The 17,722-nt window shown below is 42.6% G+C and overlaps 1 protein-coding gene across 1 annotated transcript; it reads left to right on the top strand.

Moving 5' to 3' along the window:
* Window positions 1–243: 243 nt before the first annotated feature.
* zic5 (Zic family zinc finger 5) lies at window positions 244–4,334 on the top strand. The gene is made up of 2 exons (XM_014970583.2): window positions 244–1,821; window positions 3,718–4,334. Exons 1-2 carry the CDS (start codon window positions 768–770, stop codon window positions 4,167–4,169), a joined length of 1,506 nt encoding a protein of 501 aa, XP_014826069.1. The 5' UTR covers window positions 244–767; the 3' UTR covers window positions 4,170–4,334.
* Window positions 4,335–17,722: the final 13,388 nt, after the last annotated feature.

Genomic DNA, 17,722 nt, shown 5'->3' with positions numbered 1-17,722 from the left:
AAAAAAAAAAGCACCCCTGGTGTGTGTGCGTATTTCCCTCTCTCTTCTTCAGTCTAGTTGTGGTCTTCTCATCTTATACAAAAATAAGCATCTGGTTTATTTATTTATTTATTTATTTATTTATTTATTTGGTAGAATATTAGTGAGGCATTTGGAAACACCAGCTCTCGGGGTGAACTGGACTGCACTTGTCGCGTAAACTGATATTTCGGTCATCCACACACGCACCAGCGTCAGTAACACACACACACACACACACACACACACACACACACACACACACACACACACACACACACGCACGCACACACACACAGATGAAGAGAGAGAGGGGGGGGCGAGAGAGAGAGAGAGAGAGAGAGAGAGAGAGAGAGAGAGAGAGAGAGAGAGAGAGAGAGACGCACAAACCAGATCCGCTCGGTAACTTTGTGAGTACAACTTTTTGGAGTCAACAGCGATAAAGAGAGTGAGGGGGCGGAACCCTGCTGAGCCCCTGCGCTGAACGACAGCCAATCGCTTCGTTCTCCTAACTGCCAGTCACCGAAATCCGTCCAATACCCGCAGTGCCATTTCTAAACTGTATTCCCCACTGTGTCCTCCAACTGTTGTATGTTCTGCCAATCGCTTGAGGACAGAGTGGGGAAAGGAGCAAGCAGAGTTAGAAGCCGGACAAAAGAACTTATAGAACCCTTATGTACATATTTTCCTCATGTTTTAGAGCGCAAACGCAGCTGCGGTGAGCGCGGATGGACTTGTGTGTGTAAGTTATGGAACCCCCTTTAAGCAAGAGGAACCCGGCGATAAGATTAGCGGATTTGGCAGCAACTCAGCCCCTTCCTCATCAGAATATGACAGGCTTCCCGGGGCTAGGGGGGCATCACCCTCTCTCCCACCATGCCCACCTCCACCCTGGGGAGCTGGGCAACGACCCCGGAGTGGCACTCACTCCATTTGGACCCGAGCACATGGCACAGACAAATGCTCTCAAACTTAGCCCGTCTCAGCACATTCAGAGCCATCCCGAAGCCCAGACCGCGGCATCTTTCACTCCTGCTCAGACCACAGTGGGTTTCCCCGTGGCTCACCCCCACTCAGGCTACTCAAGCAGCAGGGACTTCATCCTCAGGAGAGAACTCTCAGCCTCTGCTATGCATGCACTTGGCGACCAGCATAGTTCCGCCTCCTCCCCTCATCACCATGGCATGTTCATCTCGCCAACAGGTGCTTACGGGCACGCGGAAAGTGGGGCCCATTCACTTTTCACTGGACTCCACGAGCAGGCGTCCCCAGGCGCCCACCACCACCATGCCCTCAACGGGCAGATGCGCCTGGGTCTACCGGGGGACATCTACGGCAGGCCGGAGCACTTCGGGCACAGGCCGGAACACTATGGCGCGTCCTCCCTGCACAGCTACAACTCCATGAACCTCAACGTCAACATCGCCGCCGCAGCAGCCGCTCCTCACGGAGCCGCGGGGGCGTTTCTGAGATACATGCGGCAGCCCATCAAGCAGGAGCTCATCTGCAAGTGGATCGACCAGGAGCAGAGCCAGAAGAAGCCCTGCTCGAAGACCTACAGCACCATGCACGAGCTGGTCAACCACGTCACGGTGGAGCACGTCGGCGGACCCGAGCAGAGCACGCACGTCTGCTTCTGGGAGGAATGTCCGCGGGAGGGGAAGGCTTTCAAGGCGAAGTACAAACTGATCAACCACATCCGAGTTCACACCGGAGAGAAGCCCTTCCCTTGTCCGTTCCCAGGATGCGGGAAAGTGTTCGCCAGGTCGGAAAACCTCAAGATCCACAAGAGAACGCACACAGGTCTGTAAGGCATGCTTTTCTGCGTCCAAAACCTCGAGGGGAAGAAAAAAAAAACAAAAACAAAAAAAAAACGTGATCGCTGAACATTTGCACTGTTTGTTCACCTCCCTAAACAAACGGTTGTGTTCGTGCGTAATTGCGCACAAATGGAAGTAAAACATTTAACGCAAAAAAGAGAGAAAAAGTAATTGCAGAGAAGTAAACATTAATTACGTCTCTTCTTTAATATTAACTTTTTTTTTCCGGCTCACTGGTCCAGGCGCCCGGAGGAGGCGTGAAAGGATTAGCGCATATGATTTGTAAAACGTGCTTACGTACATACTACTGCACGCGTAAATGTAATTGTCCTCGGGCGTAGGACGCTTTACGCCATAGCAGTTGAGATAGACTAGGATCCAAATAGAGTGCATGCAACTGAATGCAAAGCAGTTCATATGACTGAGTTGACCTGATGAGATAATTTTGGATAAGAATTGGACAGTTTCTCTTTTAAACATGCTTTACATGGCGTTTGTTATGAATAGTTCTTCTGTACGGAGATCAAATATATATATATATATATATATATATATATATATATATATATATATATATATATATATATATATATATATATATATATATATATATATGAGGTGATCAGGATGTGATGCCCTTTTTAAAGACAGCAGGGAGGGTAGACATTATGGTAAACATCGCGAGAATAGTGTGTTCTACTTGTGATGTGTTTGGGTCTGCAGTCAGATAAAAACAACTGCGTAACGAAGAGGACTCTGCAAAAGCTGTTTATTGTTGTTTTTACATTTTTAAGATTCCTTTTCTAAGTGACATTTCTATGCTTATCCTCGGAGGTTTTGTTGTTGTTCTTATGCTGCTGTTTGTGTTGGAGATAATCCCTCAACTAATGGTCTATTCCTGTACCGTCCAAGTGGACAGTTTTAAAGTTTTGTTGTTTTTTTTCCCCCAGACTAACTTTCCACTAAGTGACTCCCAATTGCTTTAGGAGTTTAACATCATTGCTGTTTTTCTCTCTCTCTCTTTTCAAGATGATCTTTTTTACTAAATAACTTCTTTGTACCAATTTTGTCTTCATTTCTTTTATTTTTTTTTCCCAGATAGATTTTTTCTTTTTTTCCTCTCCAGTCAACTTTATAGAATTCTTTTTTTAGATTAACTTTCAACTAGTGATCTTATTTTGTTTATATATTAATTTTTAATAGATTAAAATACCCTTCCTACGGGGCATTTTCTGTCCTTACCTTTAGAGTTTTTTTGTTTGTTTTGTTTTTTTTGTTTTTTTATCTTTTGTGATATTTTTTAAGCTTTTGCGGATAACGATGTTACTATTTCACAATAGTGTCATAATTTAAAATATATATATATTTTTTTTTTTATTGACATGAACCAACGCTTTCCGGCTGCTAGGGACATAATCAGGTAAAACTTGATACTGATCAAAAAGAGTATAAAATATAAGTCCAGCTTTAAATAGTTTTAAATTGCACACAGAAGAACTTGTGCCTCAGGAAAAAAAGCAAAAAAAAAAAAAAAAAAAAAAAAAAAGGAAGAAAATGCTGTGCGACATTACACAAGCGTCTCCTGGTGGTCTCCTGAGTGCCTTCCCCCCACCCTTCTCCCAGCCACATGCAAACATGGAAAACCAGAAGGCCTGGAGGCGATGTTACACGTGTTCAACAGAGGAATGAAGCTTATATGTTGAGATAAGTGGGTGTGAAGCAGCGGATAGGCATTCCGTGGCGGAAGAGTAGCTTATCTTTAAGACTTAACGCTGACAAGTTGTGTTGCAGTAGCTCCAGCGTTCATTTTTTTCTGGGTTTGTTCTGGCAGCTTTCAGACCCACAATGATGACTGTGTGCGTTTCTCGTTTGTCCAAAGGAGAAAAACCCTTCAAGTGCGAGTTTGACGGCTGCGATAGAAAGTTCGCCAACAGCAGCGACCGCAAGAAGCACTCTCACGTCCACACGAGTGACAAGCCCTACTACTGCAAGGTGCGGGGCTGCGACAAGTCCTACACGCACCCGAGCTCCCTGCGGAAACACATGAAGGTGCACTGCAAGTCCCCGCCGCCGCCCCCCTCCTCCGCCAACGTCGCCTACATCTCCTCCACGAACACCCTGGTGGCCGAGCACAATCTCTCGCCGGGCTCCGAGGCGCACCGGAGCCGCTCGGCGAACCTCTCCCCGCAGGTCACCAACCTGAACGAGTGGTACGTGTGCCAGGGGAGCGGGGGGCCCAACCACCTGCACACGCCGTCCAGCGACGTGCCGACGTCGGATTCGGACGACGAGGACACTTTCAGAGGCTCAGACCCGAGGACGATGCTCTGATTGCCTGTTTACAACCCGGACCAGACTATGTCCAGCTCGGCATTGACTTGACCCCTTTATAAGTACTGGCCACCAGAACCACCGACAAATGCAGCTCAACGCGTTGAAACAGTACAGACTGTGGATGCAATGCAGGTTCGCCTGCACGAGGAGAGTTCACTCTGAGATGACCCCCCTGACCTTTCACATATATACATGAAGCAATTTCGACCCTTAATCAGACTTTATATTTGAAGATCACTACTTAAAATTAATCTCAATTTGACTTATTTGACTTTATATTAAAGAATTCACACACAGGTTTTTATTAAGTCTTATATTTTGGACTTAAAATTGAATTTTTTTCAATTGAAAATATGTCACATTATGTCACACCAGGGGGTGGAGGTGGGGGCGGGGTACTGTCTGCTGTCTCATGAGTGACAACAAACAGACATTGACGAGAATACACAGGAAAAAAAAAACAGTTTGGTTTTGGCAAAAAGTGATCAACCGAGTGTCTGAGCAGTTCTTGTTTTTCAGATTTCTTTTTTTTTCTTTTTTCTTTTTAAAAAAACGCTTTGGATGGAATTTTTTTGTAATATTTAAGAACTATTTAAGACTGTATTTTATGCAAAAAAAAAACAAAACAAAACAAAAGAAAAAAAACGCGCACACACACATACACACAGGCGAAACACTCGTTTATATAGAGTCCAGTTAAAAAAAACAACAAAACAAAACAAAAGTCCCCCGAGACCCTAAAAATGTCGACTCTGTATGGATTTGTACATATGTAACCGTACCGATGCTTGTGAATGTTGTGTAGTTTTATTGACGGAGGGGTTCGTTTTGTACATTGTAATTTATTTGCTGGTGTCCGTGTTGTTAACTGGAATTACAGAAACACCAAAGAATAATATTAATAATAATATTAATAATAATAATAATGATAATATCAGTTTTGGTGATGTAAAGAGCCCTACTGATGTTCGAATCGTCTTCTTTTTTTTTTTTTTTGCAAATTTATGTTGAAGTTTTTTAAAATCTGTGCTCTGTAAAAGATGAAATCATCTACCTGGATAGGCCGTGAAATGTGAAAAAAAGAAAAGAAAAAAAAAAGTCCCTCCTCTCGCATGCCTTTTTGTAGTGATGTGTCTTTCATATTGAGGTGCATGATGCCGGTGGACAGTATGGATTAAGGACAAAAAAAAAAAAAAAAAAAAACTGAGAGAGGGAGATATGAATCAGTTATGATTGTGCAGACCCTTGATGTTTCAGATTTAATTTACAACCCAAAACTCTTGGTATATTTAATAAAAACAGTCAGGACGAACACAAGCAAACAAGTGTGGAATGATTGCAGCAGAAGCCAAAATACCTATAGTGGCTATTCTCAGGTTTATTACGAGGTTTAAGGAGGTTGTCCCCTCTCCTTTAATAGCCTTTTTAACTTTAATTAAGAGTCTACAAGCCATCAGTCTCAACAGCAGTGGAGAAAGCTGAAGTAGCGCCCTTATTCTCTTTAACATATTCCCAGAATCAGGCCCAACAGGCCAAGGAGGGCTGATATAAACTAATCACTGAGCTAATGGGAAAACTTACAGCCCCCTAATGGCGCTAGTTCCTGAAAAGGCTGCGACGACACAAAGCGGCTCAGGCATGAATCATTCATGGGAAAAATAAAAGATAAAAAGATATCTGACAATGCGCAAAGACTTGTATAGAGTGTATGAAGAAGAAAAAGGGAGGTGGGAAGTAGGTTCCCCTCTCATTTCCTCCATTAAAAAAAACGCAGAATCTCACTTTCAAAGAGTTGCCCCGTCCAGTCTGTAGAATAAAAATTGACCGGCGTCGGTTTATGCGAGCACTTCAAAGCTTCCACAGCTTCTCAAGGGGAAAGGACGCCTGCTTTGACAGTCTCGCACGCCGCGTTAGGATTTCTATGGCAATCGGGCAGTGAGACACTCTCATTTGAATACGTCCGGTTTGCACTGTCACTAAATGGAGTCCAATCAAAGCACTGGTGGGTCGGGAAGGCGATGCCCCCCCCCCCCCCCCACTTCGCCACCTCTTCCTCCTGAAGTGCGTGTTGTCACTGGCGGGTACAGTAGATGACGTTGACACGCAAGCTGAGAACTGTACAGAGTCACAACAGCAAAAAAAAAAAAAAAATCTTCAAAGACACTTTTATTCTTGTGTAGGAAGAACATCATGATAAAATAGGAAAGGGGTGTAAAAGCAGCTATTTCCTGTCAGAATTGAGACACACCTGACTCAGGTCAGTGTGGAGAATTTAATGAGAACTGGAAACTTGCTCTAATGTTCATTTAGAGCACAAGATAAGATGCTCTTAGCTGGTGCAAAGGAACTTTATTAAACACCGACCTCTATGGGTTTTTCTTTGAACGCCATGATAAGTTTTACTGGACATGAAAAAGAAACAAAATACCAAAATATTTCACTTATTTGGGCACCTCATCCAATATGGTGGTGTTATTTCATCATTAGGAGGTTGAGGTCATTAGCAAATCCTTAAAGTTAGCTAACACAGTACTTTTTTTCCTAAGAGTGACCATAAGAGAGGAAAGGATTGCAAAAATGTGCATATTTATCTGTTACAGAAATATGGTTTTGTCTTTTTTTTATTTACTTTTTTGACCTTAGAGCATGCTACAAGTTTTCGCTGTAACTTCTGAGCCTGCTGTCTCCTTATTGTACACGGCAAATCAAATCTGGGATCATTAGCTGTAATTTCACAGCAATTTATCTCAAAATTAATTCTCTCATTAAATGGAGTTTGAACTTGTACATTATATCAGGATCACTACTTGGGTCACACAAAAACATGAGAGAGCACAGCTCAAGTTGCGATCATTAACTTTTGCAGAGGTAAAAAAAAATAAAAATAAAAAAAAAAAACATGAAAAAAATTAAATTCTGCCATAGCAACAAATTGGAGGGACAAGTTACAGCAAGTTACAACATGGGGTCAATTGTAGCCCAGAACTTTTGACGAGGTGTGTAATTGTGTAATTGTGTCAGTGGTGTGTCTTTCCAGTAATTCCGAGACATTCCGTAAAAGATCATTTACACGTTTCCAGACAGTTCCCACTTCATTTCACAGAGATGTGCAGAAGTGGCTGTTTGAGCGCGGTGAAAGCGATACGCTTTCTGCTTAAATACCGAGCTGCAGGATTGATTCGTCGAATACCGTCGTGTTTTATGTTGATGCCGTTAAAAAAAAAAAAAAAAAGTGCAGTTCTGAAAAACACAAACATGTTATATTGTGTGGTAGCTAATAATGATCACTGTGGGAAATGTTAGTGCCTCTAAAACTTTACAGTGTCCAATAAATTATTCCAGACATCATTAAAAGATGAATCCAAAAGCAAAAAAGCCAACAATAAGTAAAGAACCAAGTAAATTACTAAATTAAGGAATGATTACCCGAGTAAAAGTTGCTGGAGTTGCAGTGTTTTTGTTTAAAATTTTGGATTATGTAGGTGTAATCACACACTCATTACAGACGGATGAATGGCATCAATTGACTTTAGATATGTTTTCAATTTATTACCCCATTTCATACTTAAGTTGCCATTTTGGCTCTTCCGGCTTCCGCTTCACACCTGTACATGACAAAGATAGGTCACAGGAAGCTCACAAATCTCACTTATCGTTTTATTTAAATCAATACTGTCAACTGGAAATCATATATTGCACTGTATTCCCATATAGTTTAGGTTCTGATTCTTGTTTGCGCTCGTCCGAATGTAAGCTGCTGACGCATATCATTTTATGAGATGACTTTGAGGAGAACAAAAATTTCACTTTAACTATCCAGTGTCAAAGCAGGTCAGTAGGAAATGCATGGTACCGTTTCGCACCCCAAAAAGTCAGACGAGAAGCAAACAAAAATGCAACAGTACAAAAATCTTAAATAGGAAGAATAGCCAACAGTTGTACTACTGCTACCTATCACTGTATTGTCAATGGATGATTGAAATTTAATATTTACAGGGCAGAAACGGGAAGCATTAGTGTCAATTAATAGTTTCTAAACATGGTTTCAATTACACTTTTTTTCCAGAAATTTTGTAATAAATAAATTAAAAATATAAATCGGTTGCTGTGTTCCACCACCTGGCCGCCCCTTTCTAAAACTCTCTGTAGACGCCCCTGTAAATAGGTAACTCCCCCCCCCCTCACCCCACAACTACCGAAAAAGGGGAGAGAAGCTCCTGTTAGGAAACAGACGCTCCAAAATAAACATGATGGAAAATAAGCAGAGACACTCCGCGGCCGTATTAAAAAAAAAAAAAAAAAAGGAGGGGGACTTAATAAAAAGGAGTGAAGCGGTCACCCTTCAGCGAGAAACGCTTTGAAGTAGAACTTATTATCTGAGGAATACTTTTTGGGTTGTCCTAACGACGCCGCTGAATGGGAAAGGCGCTGCTTTTGTCAGCGATTTGTTCTCCTTTAGTGGGATGTCCGTGGAAATCACTTACATGGGCCACCTTAACATATACTGCCTGCAAATCAGTAACTGGCAAGAGTCAGACATGCAGACGCCACTTTGGAGAGGACAAAGAGGGGGGAGGAGGTGGGAGTTAACTAAAAAGAGGGAGGGAGAGAGAGAGAGAGAGAGAGAGAGAGAGAGAGAGAGAGGTTCCCAGTGAGAACGTTGCTTGCTTCTCTCAATTGCGCCCTTTAAAGGGGTTGAGCGATAATTTCTCAGACGAGCGTGGACCCAAAACAAACGCGGACTTGTCAGCGTTTACAAGCTTTATCCATCTCCTGAATGCTGCCGGCACAATGCGCACGAAAGTTGCATGTGAAGCGACGACAAAAAAAGTTAAAGCGTCCTCTGAGTGTGTGATCAGAGAGCACCTGCAGCCGTGGGACGGCTCACCTCTCCGGGGGAATCAGAACGCAGTCGAGACAAAACAAAAAAACAAAAAAAAAAAAAAAAAAAAGAGATGATAATAATAATAAGAGTATTATATTTATAGAAATGAGAAAGGAAGTGCCACTCTTCACACCGTGCGCCCTAAATCTCCAGATCCCATTCGGCAGACCTGCGAACACCTTGTCACGGTTTTGGCCACACAATAAAATCACACTTTTCCTGATCCCTATTGGGTGAAAACTAAGAACATCGAGTGATAAACGCGAGGCCAAGGCCCCTGAAAATGAGGGTTACGACAGGGTCTGAGTTTAATCAATATTTACCCAACTCCTGTTGGCAGAATGAAGCTGCTCTCTTCACGCCTTTCCCGGTTAAGTTTCACAGGTCTTTTCAAAAACGACATAACGGCGCAGGATTTGCACTTAAAAACCCCCCACAAAAAACAATTTGTGTGCGTCAAAACTGAGCAGAAGTTCGCGCAGAACAATACCTGCTTATCTTACTGTCTCGTGATTTTCTCACGAACACCTTTTTTTTATTTTCTCAGCCACACACACACACACACACACACACACCCCCACACACACACACACACACACACACACACACATATATATTTCACGAGAAGGTCCGAAAACAAAGCAGTCCAGTTGCCTTTGCAACACTCTTCTCTTGTCAACAAAACTTTCTATTCGGAGTTGATTCTCTCTCTCTCTCTCTCTCTCTCTCTCTCTCTCTCTCTCTCTCTCTCTCTCTCTCTCTCTCCTCTCTCTCCCCCCATCGTAAGTGAAGCGCAAGGTTTTCAGTCTGCTCAGCGAAAAGTCAGCCTGGATGTTTCTTTTCTTTTTTTTTTTTTCTCCTCTTTTTCATGCTCGACAGCCTGGAGGGGATATGTTGGTCTTCAAGTTTAAGATGCGAATTTGTCGGAGTTTTTTTTTTTTTTTTTTTTTTGAGCCTTTGAAGAAAGTTTTGAATAGAGACTTTTTCCACCCTCCTTTTGTCGGATGTCTCCAGGGGGAACGTCGCGCCTCTTCAGCCCGGTCTCAGCAGCTGTGCCTTCACCCTTTAGCCCCCATGTGTTTCGCGAAGGAGCTCCACATCGGACAAGAAACTGATCTGCGGAGCGTTATTATTTTTATTAGCTTTTTTCTTTTACTTTTAGTGGAACTTCATTGAATTAATTGAGACACATGTGTCCTTATTAATGCTATATAACTGTCTTCTCCAAACTCTAAGTTCTGTTTGAAGGTGCCTTATATTCAACGCGTTTTTGCCCTGTCTCAGCAGGGGCGTTGCTAGACACAGAGACGTACTGGGGCACAAGATCTGAATCATAAACCACAGTCTACACATAGGTCTGACTTTGTTGTCGGTGCCCTGGAAGCACACGTAGAACACGACATTCATGGGGGGTGGGGGGGAGGGAATAAATAGTGACTTTCTTTCTGTATTTTCTGCAGTAAATCAAAAGTTTCAAAAAGTTTCAAAAGCTTCCATGTTTTAAATGCTTATTTGAATTTTCTGAGGTTGTCCGTGCAAACTCAGTCCCTGTCCACACATTATTCTTTAGTCTGGCATTCATTCTTTAAATATTTTAATCGAAGTTGTGGGACTTTTGTATCATCTTTAAAAGTTGATGTTAAAGCTCTTAGATGAAGCGCAGCCCCAGTGAGATGGGTCTTAGCATCACCTGTGCTTTAGTCCTTTGCACATTATTTACCTGTTAAAGCTCTCATTTGACCTATATTTGACTTGCAGGTGAAAAGTCTCATCATCACGAAAACCATCCATGTTTTTAGAATGAAAAATGGTAAACGAGAAAAATAAAGTAATTAAAATGAGAGAAACAAAAATTCTGTTTAAAGACACAGATACCAGGCAGTTATCCCCTAAATTTTATGAATTTCCAAATTCCGCTAACATAAGCATCAAACTTACACGAACGCTTTTTTTTTAATCTCATCTGTTAAATGATCTGAGTTTCGCAAACGTATGGGGCTTGTTCGCCGTGCTGCACCGCTGCTCAAAGGAGCGTGATGCATCACTCAGAACCTGACATCAAATCTGGTGGCTCAGTAACATCTGTGTGGGTACGGAAACTTGGTGCCGCTCCAAAAAGCCCCATCCCAGGACTGGGAGCCGCTCCAAGTGCTGCAGGTGAGGGGGAGCAAGGTCGTCCACGGACAACCGCATGAGCCAGCCGCCGCCGCCGTACCTTGGCCCTATTATACGGCCCACTGGCCAGAAAGTAGAAAACCAAAGTGCAGATGAGCGTGAGCATGCTTCCCCCGGCCGCCTCTTATTGAATGACAAGGCTTTTCTAAAAGCCTCTAAATGCAGGATGTAGGCCTCAGCGAAACTTGGAAAGTGGGGATGAGAGCGGGTGGAGGGAGATGGTCAGCTACTCCATCAAAGTGCAGCAGATGGACTTTTTAGTGATCTGTATTCTGATTTGTGCCCAGGGATGATGCTGGTTGCATGATGCTGGACGGAACAAGAAGAAACAGCTTCGCTTCTGGCAGCTTCTTTGACTTTCATGACCTTTTTTTTATTATTATTCGAAAATGCTGCACTTTTTTTTGTTTTTGACAGATTTACAGTTTAAATATACTGAGAAAACACGTGGATCTAATCACATCTGACCACAGTGTTTCAGCCATAAATGTTTACAATTTACATATGTCTTACATGTGATCACAGTGCAAAAGTATTATGACTTTTCCACATTTCATTACAACCACAAACTTTAGTGTATCTATGGGGAATTTACTAGAGCATATAGAGCAGAGAGACGTTATACATGGCTGTAAAAAGTTTTTTTTGAACATTTTTGAAAAGTGTGATGCACGTTTGTATTCAGTCCCTCCTGAGTCGACACTTTGTAGAAACAGCTTGTGTTGCACATTCCTCTTTGCATAATAGAATGTGAACTTCGATTTTCAAGACTCATAACAGATTCCCAATTGATTTTTGATTTGGACTTTGACTGGGCCATGCAATTTGCTTAGAATTAAAGAATAGCGGTCCCTCTCTACTCTCTTGCAGCCTCAACAGAGTTTCTTACAGGATTTTCCTCTATTTAAGCTTTATCCATTTCCACCTCAACTCTGACCGGCTTCCCTGTTCCTGTTGACGAAACCCAACGTCACAGCATAATGCTGCTTCCACCATGCCTCACAGTGGAGTGTGTTCAGATGTACTTGCTACGTTGTGGCAAACTTTAAATTTCACTTCTTTCTTTTTTCCTTTTTTCTTTCAGCTCCGGCTTTCTTTTTTCCACCACACATAGAGGCCGACTTGGCAGAGTGCATCACTATAGTTGTTGTGCTGACTGATTCTCCCACATTAGCAGTGGATCACTGCTGCTTCTCTAGAGCCACCACAGGCCTAATGGTTGGTTTAGTGGTTTCTTGAAGGGATTTGGAACACTTTTCAGGGGTTTTTTCTATAACTTAAAAAAAAAATCCAATCCTTTTGATTGTCTGCAATACTTTCTGTTGATCTGCTCCACAGAAACCCTGAAAAAGTTAATTGAACTTTGTGGGTTTCACATTGCAAACTGTAGTCAAGTTTAAGAGATGTGAATACTTTTTCCAAGTCGCGGTAAATCCTCTAGCTTTCTACGTGTCGGATACATACATATGGTTGCAAAGATGCACTTCAGCTCTTCATAAATAAAGGATTACCCAAACCATTATGACCCTTGGTAATGTGATTCAAATCCATGCTTCTCTCTTTTCCCCCCCACCTCTCATATCTTCAAACTTATCTGCGATTGAGAAAAAATTACTTCAGCTGCATAGAGCCAGACTACCACTTTCTTCAATCCCCTCTCTTTTGTATGATCAACCCTCTTCATTGTGGACAGAGATTGGCATCGGAGGCAGACTTGGAAAGAACGGTGTGCCTCCGACATCAGAGGGCTGGCCCCTGAATGCATCTGGGTTTACCGCAAGAAAAGGTCAGCATCCAGAGAGGGGAGAAATCCCTCTTACACAGCTGGGGAGGGAGGAAAGTGGGGTATCTCTTGGGGGGGCAGAAATAGAAGACAAGGGAAGAAAAATACTCATGTCAGTACACAAAGAAGAAACATGAGCGAGGAAAACTCCAGCATGAGTCGGAAAAATAAAGGAAAGACGAGAGAGCGCATGCACTGAGAACAACTCCTCTGCCTTTCACCATAGCTGAACTGTCACATACTCATTGTGGGCAAAGTGGTGAAGCTGGTTAGCAATCAACCTTTGCGTCCAGCTTATCTGTAGGAGTTCTAATTCAGCGCGATAAGCCAGCAAACTAATGCTAAAGCATCCAGGGTGGAGACACCACAGCCTCTTTCAGCACGAGGAGCCAAGACCTCCCTCTGACTTCACGGAAGAGGTCCGTATGGAGCCTCAAAAACATCACAAGCGTCTCACCTACTCGCTCTCGCCGACTTGACTTTGGCGTTGGCTGATATGGCTCCGACTGTCCAGAAGAAAATGTGGCATCTTGATGTTTCCAACTGACCAGGGATAAGCCAGAAAGGAAATATGGTTGGCTGGGCAATAGGATTGAGATACGGAGGTCTCCATCTGGCCCAGAGCTTCAAAGAGACATGGGCTCAGTCTGGTGAGGCCCCAGATGAGGCTTAAGGCAAGAAGTGATTGAATGCTGAGATGACTTTTGGCGTTACTGCTGTCCACAGAAACTATCACCCCTTTACCAACCACTCTGATTTCTTACGACGCTGAATGCACATTTGGCTCTAGAGCATTTTTATTTTTTTTTTAAAGATTGTAAAGACAAAATGTAGCCGGTCTGCTCTTGTCATGTTATGATACGCTTGAGTTTTTGAATGATAATTTTATATCGGGTTAAAAGAGGCAATTTTTAACCATGTAAAGCCAAACATGCTGGTTTTAACTGCAGACATTTCAAAGAGACATGGGCTCCACCATGTCTCAAAGTGGGTCGCTGTCTCTTTAACAAGGGTTGTACTTTCCTTAAAAATCTGCTATTTCATAAATAAGCTGTTGTATTTACAAGTTTTCCTTAAAAAAAAAACTTGGAAAATGGATCATAAAAATTAACCAAGACTATAAGACAGTTTTAAAATCTATGTGTGAACTTTATGTGTTTTTGTTTGTTATTACAATATTGCGAAAGCCTTGGGGGATCATTATGATGCCAAACAAGAAGAGCGGCAAAGTTTGAAAAACAAGATCCAGATGTTTTCTTAAAAGCATTCAGTAGTCAGCTAGCTTCGTTTTAATTTGAATTTTCTATCATAGATTTCTTGTATTTGGCTCTAACAGGATAAGAAATGATGGGTGATTATTCCATGGTATCCACATCATGAGTGTCACGTGTTTTATGCAGCTGGGAATACATCTACACAGTCAAATCTAGCTTTCTTGTAAACAAGAAAGCATAGGTGTTTTACAGCCAGCTGACAGGCAGTGTGCAGCCTTAGGTGGGGGCAACAGCACTGCATCACTCTATGCTCCATTCAGCTGGAGAAAATCCAATCGCTACAACACTTCCTCTGGGATATCTTAAAAAGTAGAGGAAAATGTTGCAGTTATAAAACCACAGCTGTTAAAAATCTTGGAGCACTTTGATGCCAGTCGCTGTCCATAACTTACAGAATCAAAAACACAAACAATGCAGCCTGCGACTCCTTCCTGTGAAGGTACAGATGACAGCCATAATGTGTGCTCCTGTCCCAGAGGACATTTGGTGCTGGACTGTCCCGATCGCAAGACTAATTGTATAATTAGGCTGGCTCCACTGGGGACGGGAACCTTTTGGCCCTTTGGAGACACTTGCCATTGTTAATGACAGTATATCTCTGGAAATATTAAAGCCTATCCATCTTTTGCACTATTAAATCTGAAAGGTTGTGATTTCATTATCATGTTTGACTGATGGCTGGTCGCATTCCTGTCCAAACGGATAACCTGTAACGTTCGTGGTGCACAGGTGAATCTCAATCAATGAAAAATATCAACACAAAATTAATAAGTAAATAAAGAAATACATTTCTTACAATAATTCAATTGAAAATGTGAAACACGTATGTAGATTAGTATCACTCAGAAGGGTGTATTTCAAGTGTGCATTTAAGCTAGTTTCGTCATAATGAAAATTAACCATCAGTTTCTCCAAAGATGAATCAAATTATGACAGGTCACACACACACACACACACACACACACACACACACACACAAAGGACAGTAAATCATAAGAAGTCATTGCTAAACTAGTTAGCTGTTCAGAGAGTGCTGTATCTTAGTCTGTTGGTGGAAAGTTGAATAGAAGGAAAAAGTGTGACAGCAGAAAAGTGCACAAGCAACCTGATTACACCTGATTTACCAGCCACATACAGAATCTGAGAGGTTTGGTCTAGAGGAAGTTGAAAAGCGCCTGACACTCTTTACACCTCAGCAGATTTAGAGGCTGACCGCCTCAGCAACACAAAATACTAAAGCAGCAATCCATACAAAAGGAGTCCTGAGTATTGAGAGCGGATACTGTGCAGCACATGGGCTAAAGAGTATGGTAACATTATTGAATATAAATAATAATTCTTTATTCATATTTAATTTTGCGTATCTTCTATATTTCAGAAATGAACTCCTGAAATGTCCCAATTTGTCTTTCACAAATCTATGCGAGTTTCACGTTTTAGCTACTGAAATAAACTTTCAATGATGTTCTAATTCTTTGGGATGTAATAATAATAATAATAATAATAATAATAATAAAGAGATTTGCTCACTTTCTCATTCCCCTCAGGTTTGAGGGAGGAGAAGAGTAGTCATGCCTTGTGTTCATTACGTTGGGAGTGAGGGAGCGGTGAAGGGGGGTTGGGGGTGAGGGTTGGGGGGGAGGGATGCCCATCTCCTCCTTCGATTTTCAAAATAAGCATATGCAGCGTTAGACTTTGTCACAAGTAGAAGTTGGAGGCATGAACTCTTGACGACGAGGGCGGTGACAGGAGGAAGCCAGGAGGGAGACCAGAGACGCGCAGGTGCCCCAGTTCCGTCTGGGGCCGTGGCGAGGTTAGGCCGCTTCTCTATCCAGGAGGGGCCCCATAGGTGCCCTCATTAAGCAGGCCCCTGTTGCATCGGCTGAGGAGAGGTGCGACTCCTCACGCTGGAAATCCCCCTCCCTCACCTGGCCCCTGTCCGTCTGTCGCGGCTCCTACAGGGAGCTCTCCCAATCTGAATGATAATAAGCATAACACCAACAATAACCCTGTGCAGGGATAACCTCCTGTTAGCCTAATGAAGCACTCCAATAAACTAAATCATCTCTTGGAAAAACAACAATAAAAGCAGAACTTTAGCTCACTGACCCAATTCCAATCTGCAGCTCATTCTCTACCCCACCTCCCACCCCCATCTCGCTCCCTCTGCTTATGTCTAAAGATGCACATCTGGAAAAAAAAGCAACAAATAAAAGTTTGTTGAAAACTTCCCCTGCAGCACGCTGTGACCGAGATTCAAAGGGCAAGCGGTGCTTCATTAACCGCATCTCCATTTACTTTCCATCCCCCCTGAGTCTGCCACAGAGCGGATTAATGTCAATTACCTGTCGTTTTGCAGCATCCAAGCCAACAATATGGCGATGCTGCCATACATTTCCCAGACATGACGTCAAAAAGTGGAAACGGTGTGAGATGCAGTTTAAGTTCAGCTCATTTTTTTTTCTTTTTAATGAATTCAAGTTATTAATTTCCCAAGGTGTAGTTACGTTTTTGCTTAAAGATTTAGTCAATTTTAAAATAGATTCTTGATGTTTATGGGCATAGGCCCAACCTATTCAAACAGAGGGCTCATTAAGCGCACGCACTTCACGTGTTTAATTGATTCCTAAATCCCAATTAGCAGGCGGTTTGGATTACAAGTTTTAAATGTTAAATAAATAAAAAAGAAAAGAAAAGAAAAGAAAAAAAGGAAAGAAAAGAAAAGAAGCCCGAGATGTTGCCAGATTCATTCAGACAGCCGCGCCGGAACGTGGTTCCTCTGTAAAGAGCCACATTAAAAGGACTGACCGTATATAGTGCAGGACAAAGAAAACACTATCCAGCTCGAGGACCAATGAGGGCTTCCTTTCACTTTTCAATCACTCGTGGTCCTTGCTCGGGATTAAGAGAGGGCTCTTGACTCCGTCTTTGACACAAAACCAGGAGTGCTTGTCTGCAAGTTGAAGAGGGGCTGGGGCGGAATGAAAAGGGGGAAGAGAATAAAACGTGAGTCCAGGGTTATCGTGTTTAATTGGATTAGATAGTGTCATGTCGAAGCGCGGAGAGATTCACCGGGATAAGCACACTATTACCCAAAGTGGATATTTGAATAAGCGAAATTAATTTAAGGAATATGCCTTTTAATAAATAAATAAATTGCTCAATGCGCTCTTTTTCTTATGGGAAAGAAAAAAAAACACCCGCAAGTTTCTAGTCACTCCGGAGCTGCGCCCGACTGAGCGTCAAGCAGCGACGGCGATAACAAGGTGCGCGCAGCTGTGCGTGCAGGTGCGCGGCCTCCACCTGCTCAGCGGCGATGAGGGAGGGGGAAGGCCGGTGCGAATCAAAAGCATCGGGGACTTGATTATGCGGAGAGATCAATGTGTTAGTCCGCTTATAAAATAAATAAATAAATAAAATTAAAAAAAAAGCG

The sequence above is a fragment of the Poecilia mexicana genome, unplaced genomic scaffold (genome assembly GCF_051168715.1).
Source record: "Poecilia mexicana isolate PSO_F unplaced genomic scaffold, ASM5116871v1 scaffold_2, whole genome shotgun sequence".
Taxonomy (NCBI): Eukaryota; Metazoa; Chordata; class Actinopteri; order Cyprinodontiformes; family Poeciliidae; genus Poecilia; species Poecilia mexicana.
This window is presented reverse-complemented; position numbering and strand designations above follow the sequence as displayed.

Coding starts and splice junctions, on each gene's coding strand:
- zic5 (XM_014970583.2), top strand. CDS start 768: ATGGAACCCCCTTTAAGCAAGAGGAACCCGGCGATAAGATTAGCGGAT. Junction 1,822..3,717: donor CCACAAGAGAACGCACACAG/GTCTGTAAGGCA, acceptor GTTTGTCCAAAG/GAGAAAAACCCTTCAAGTGC.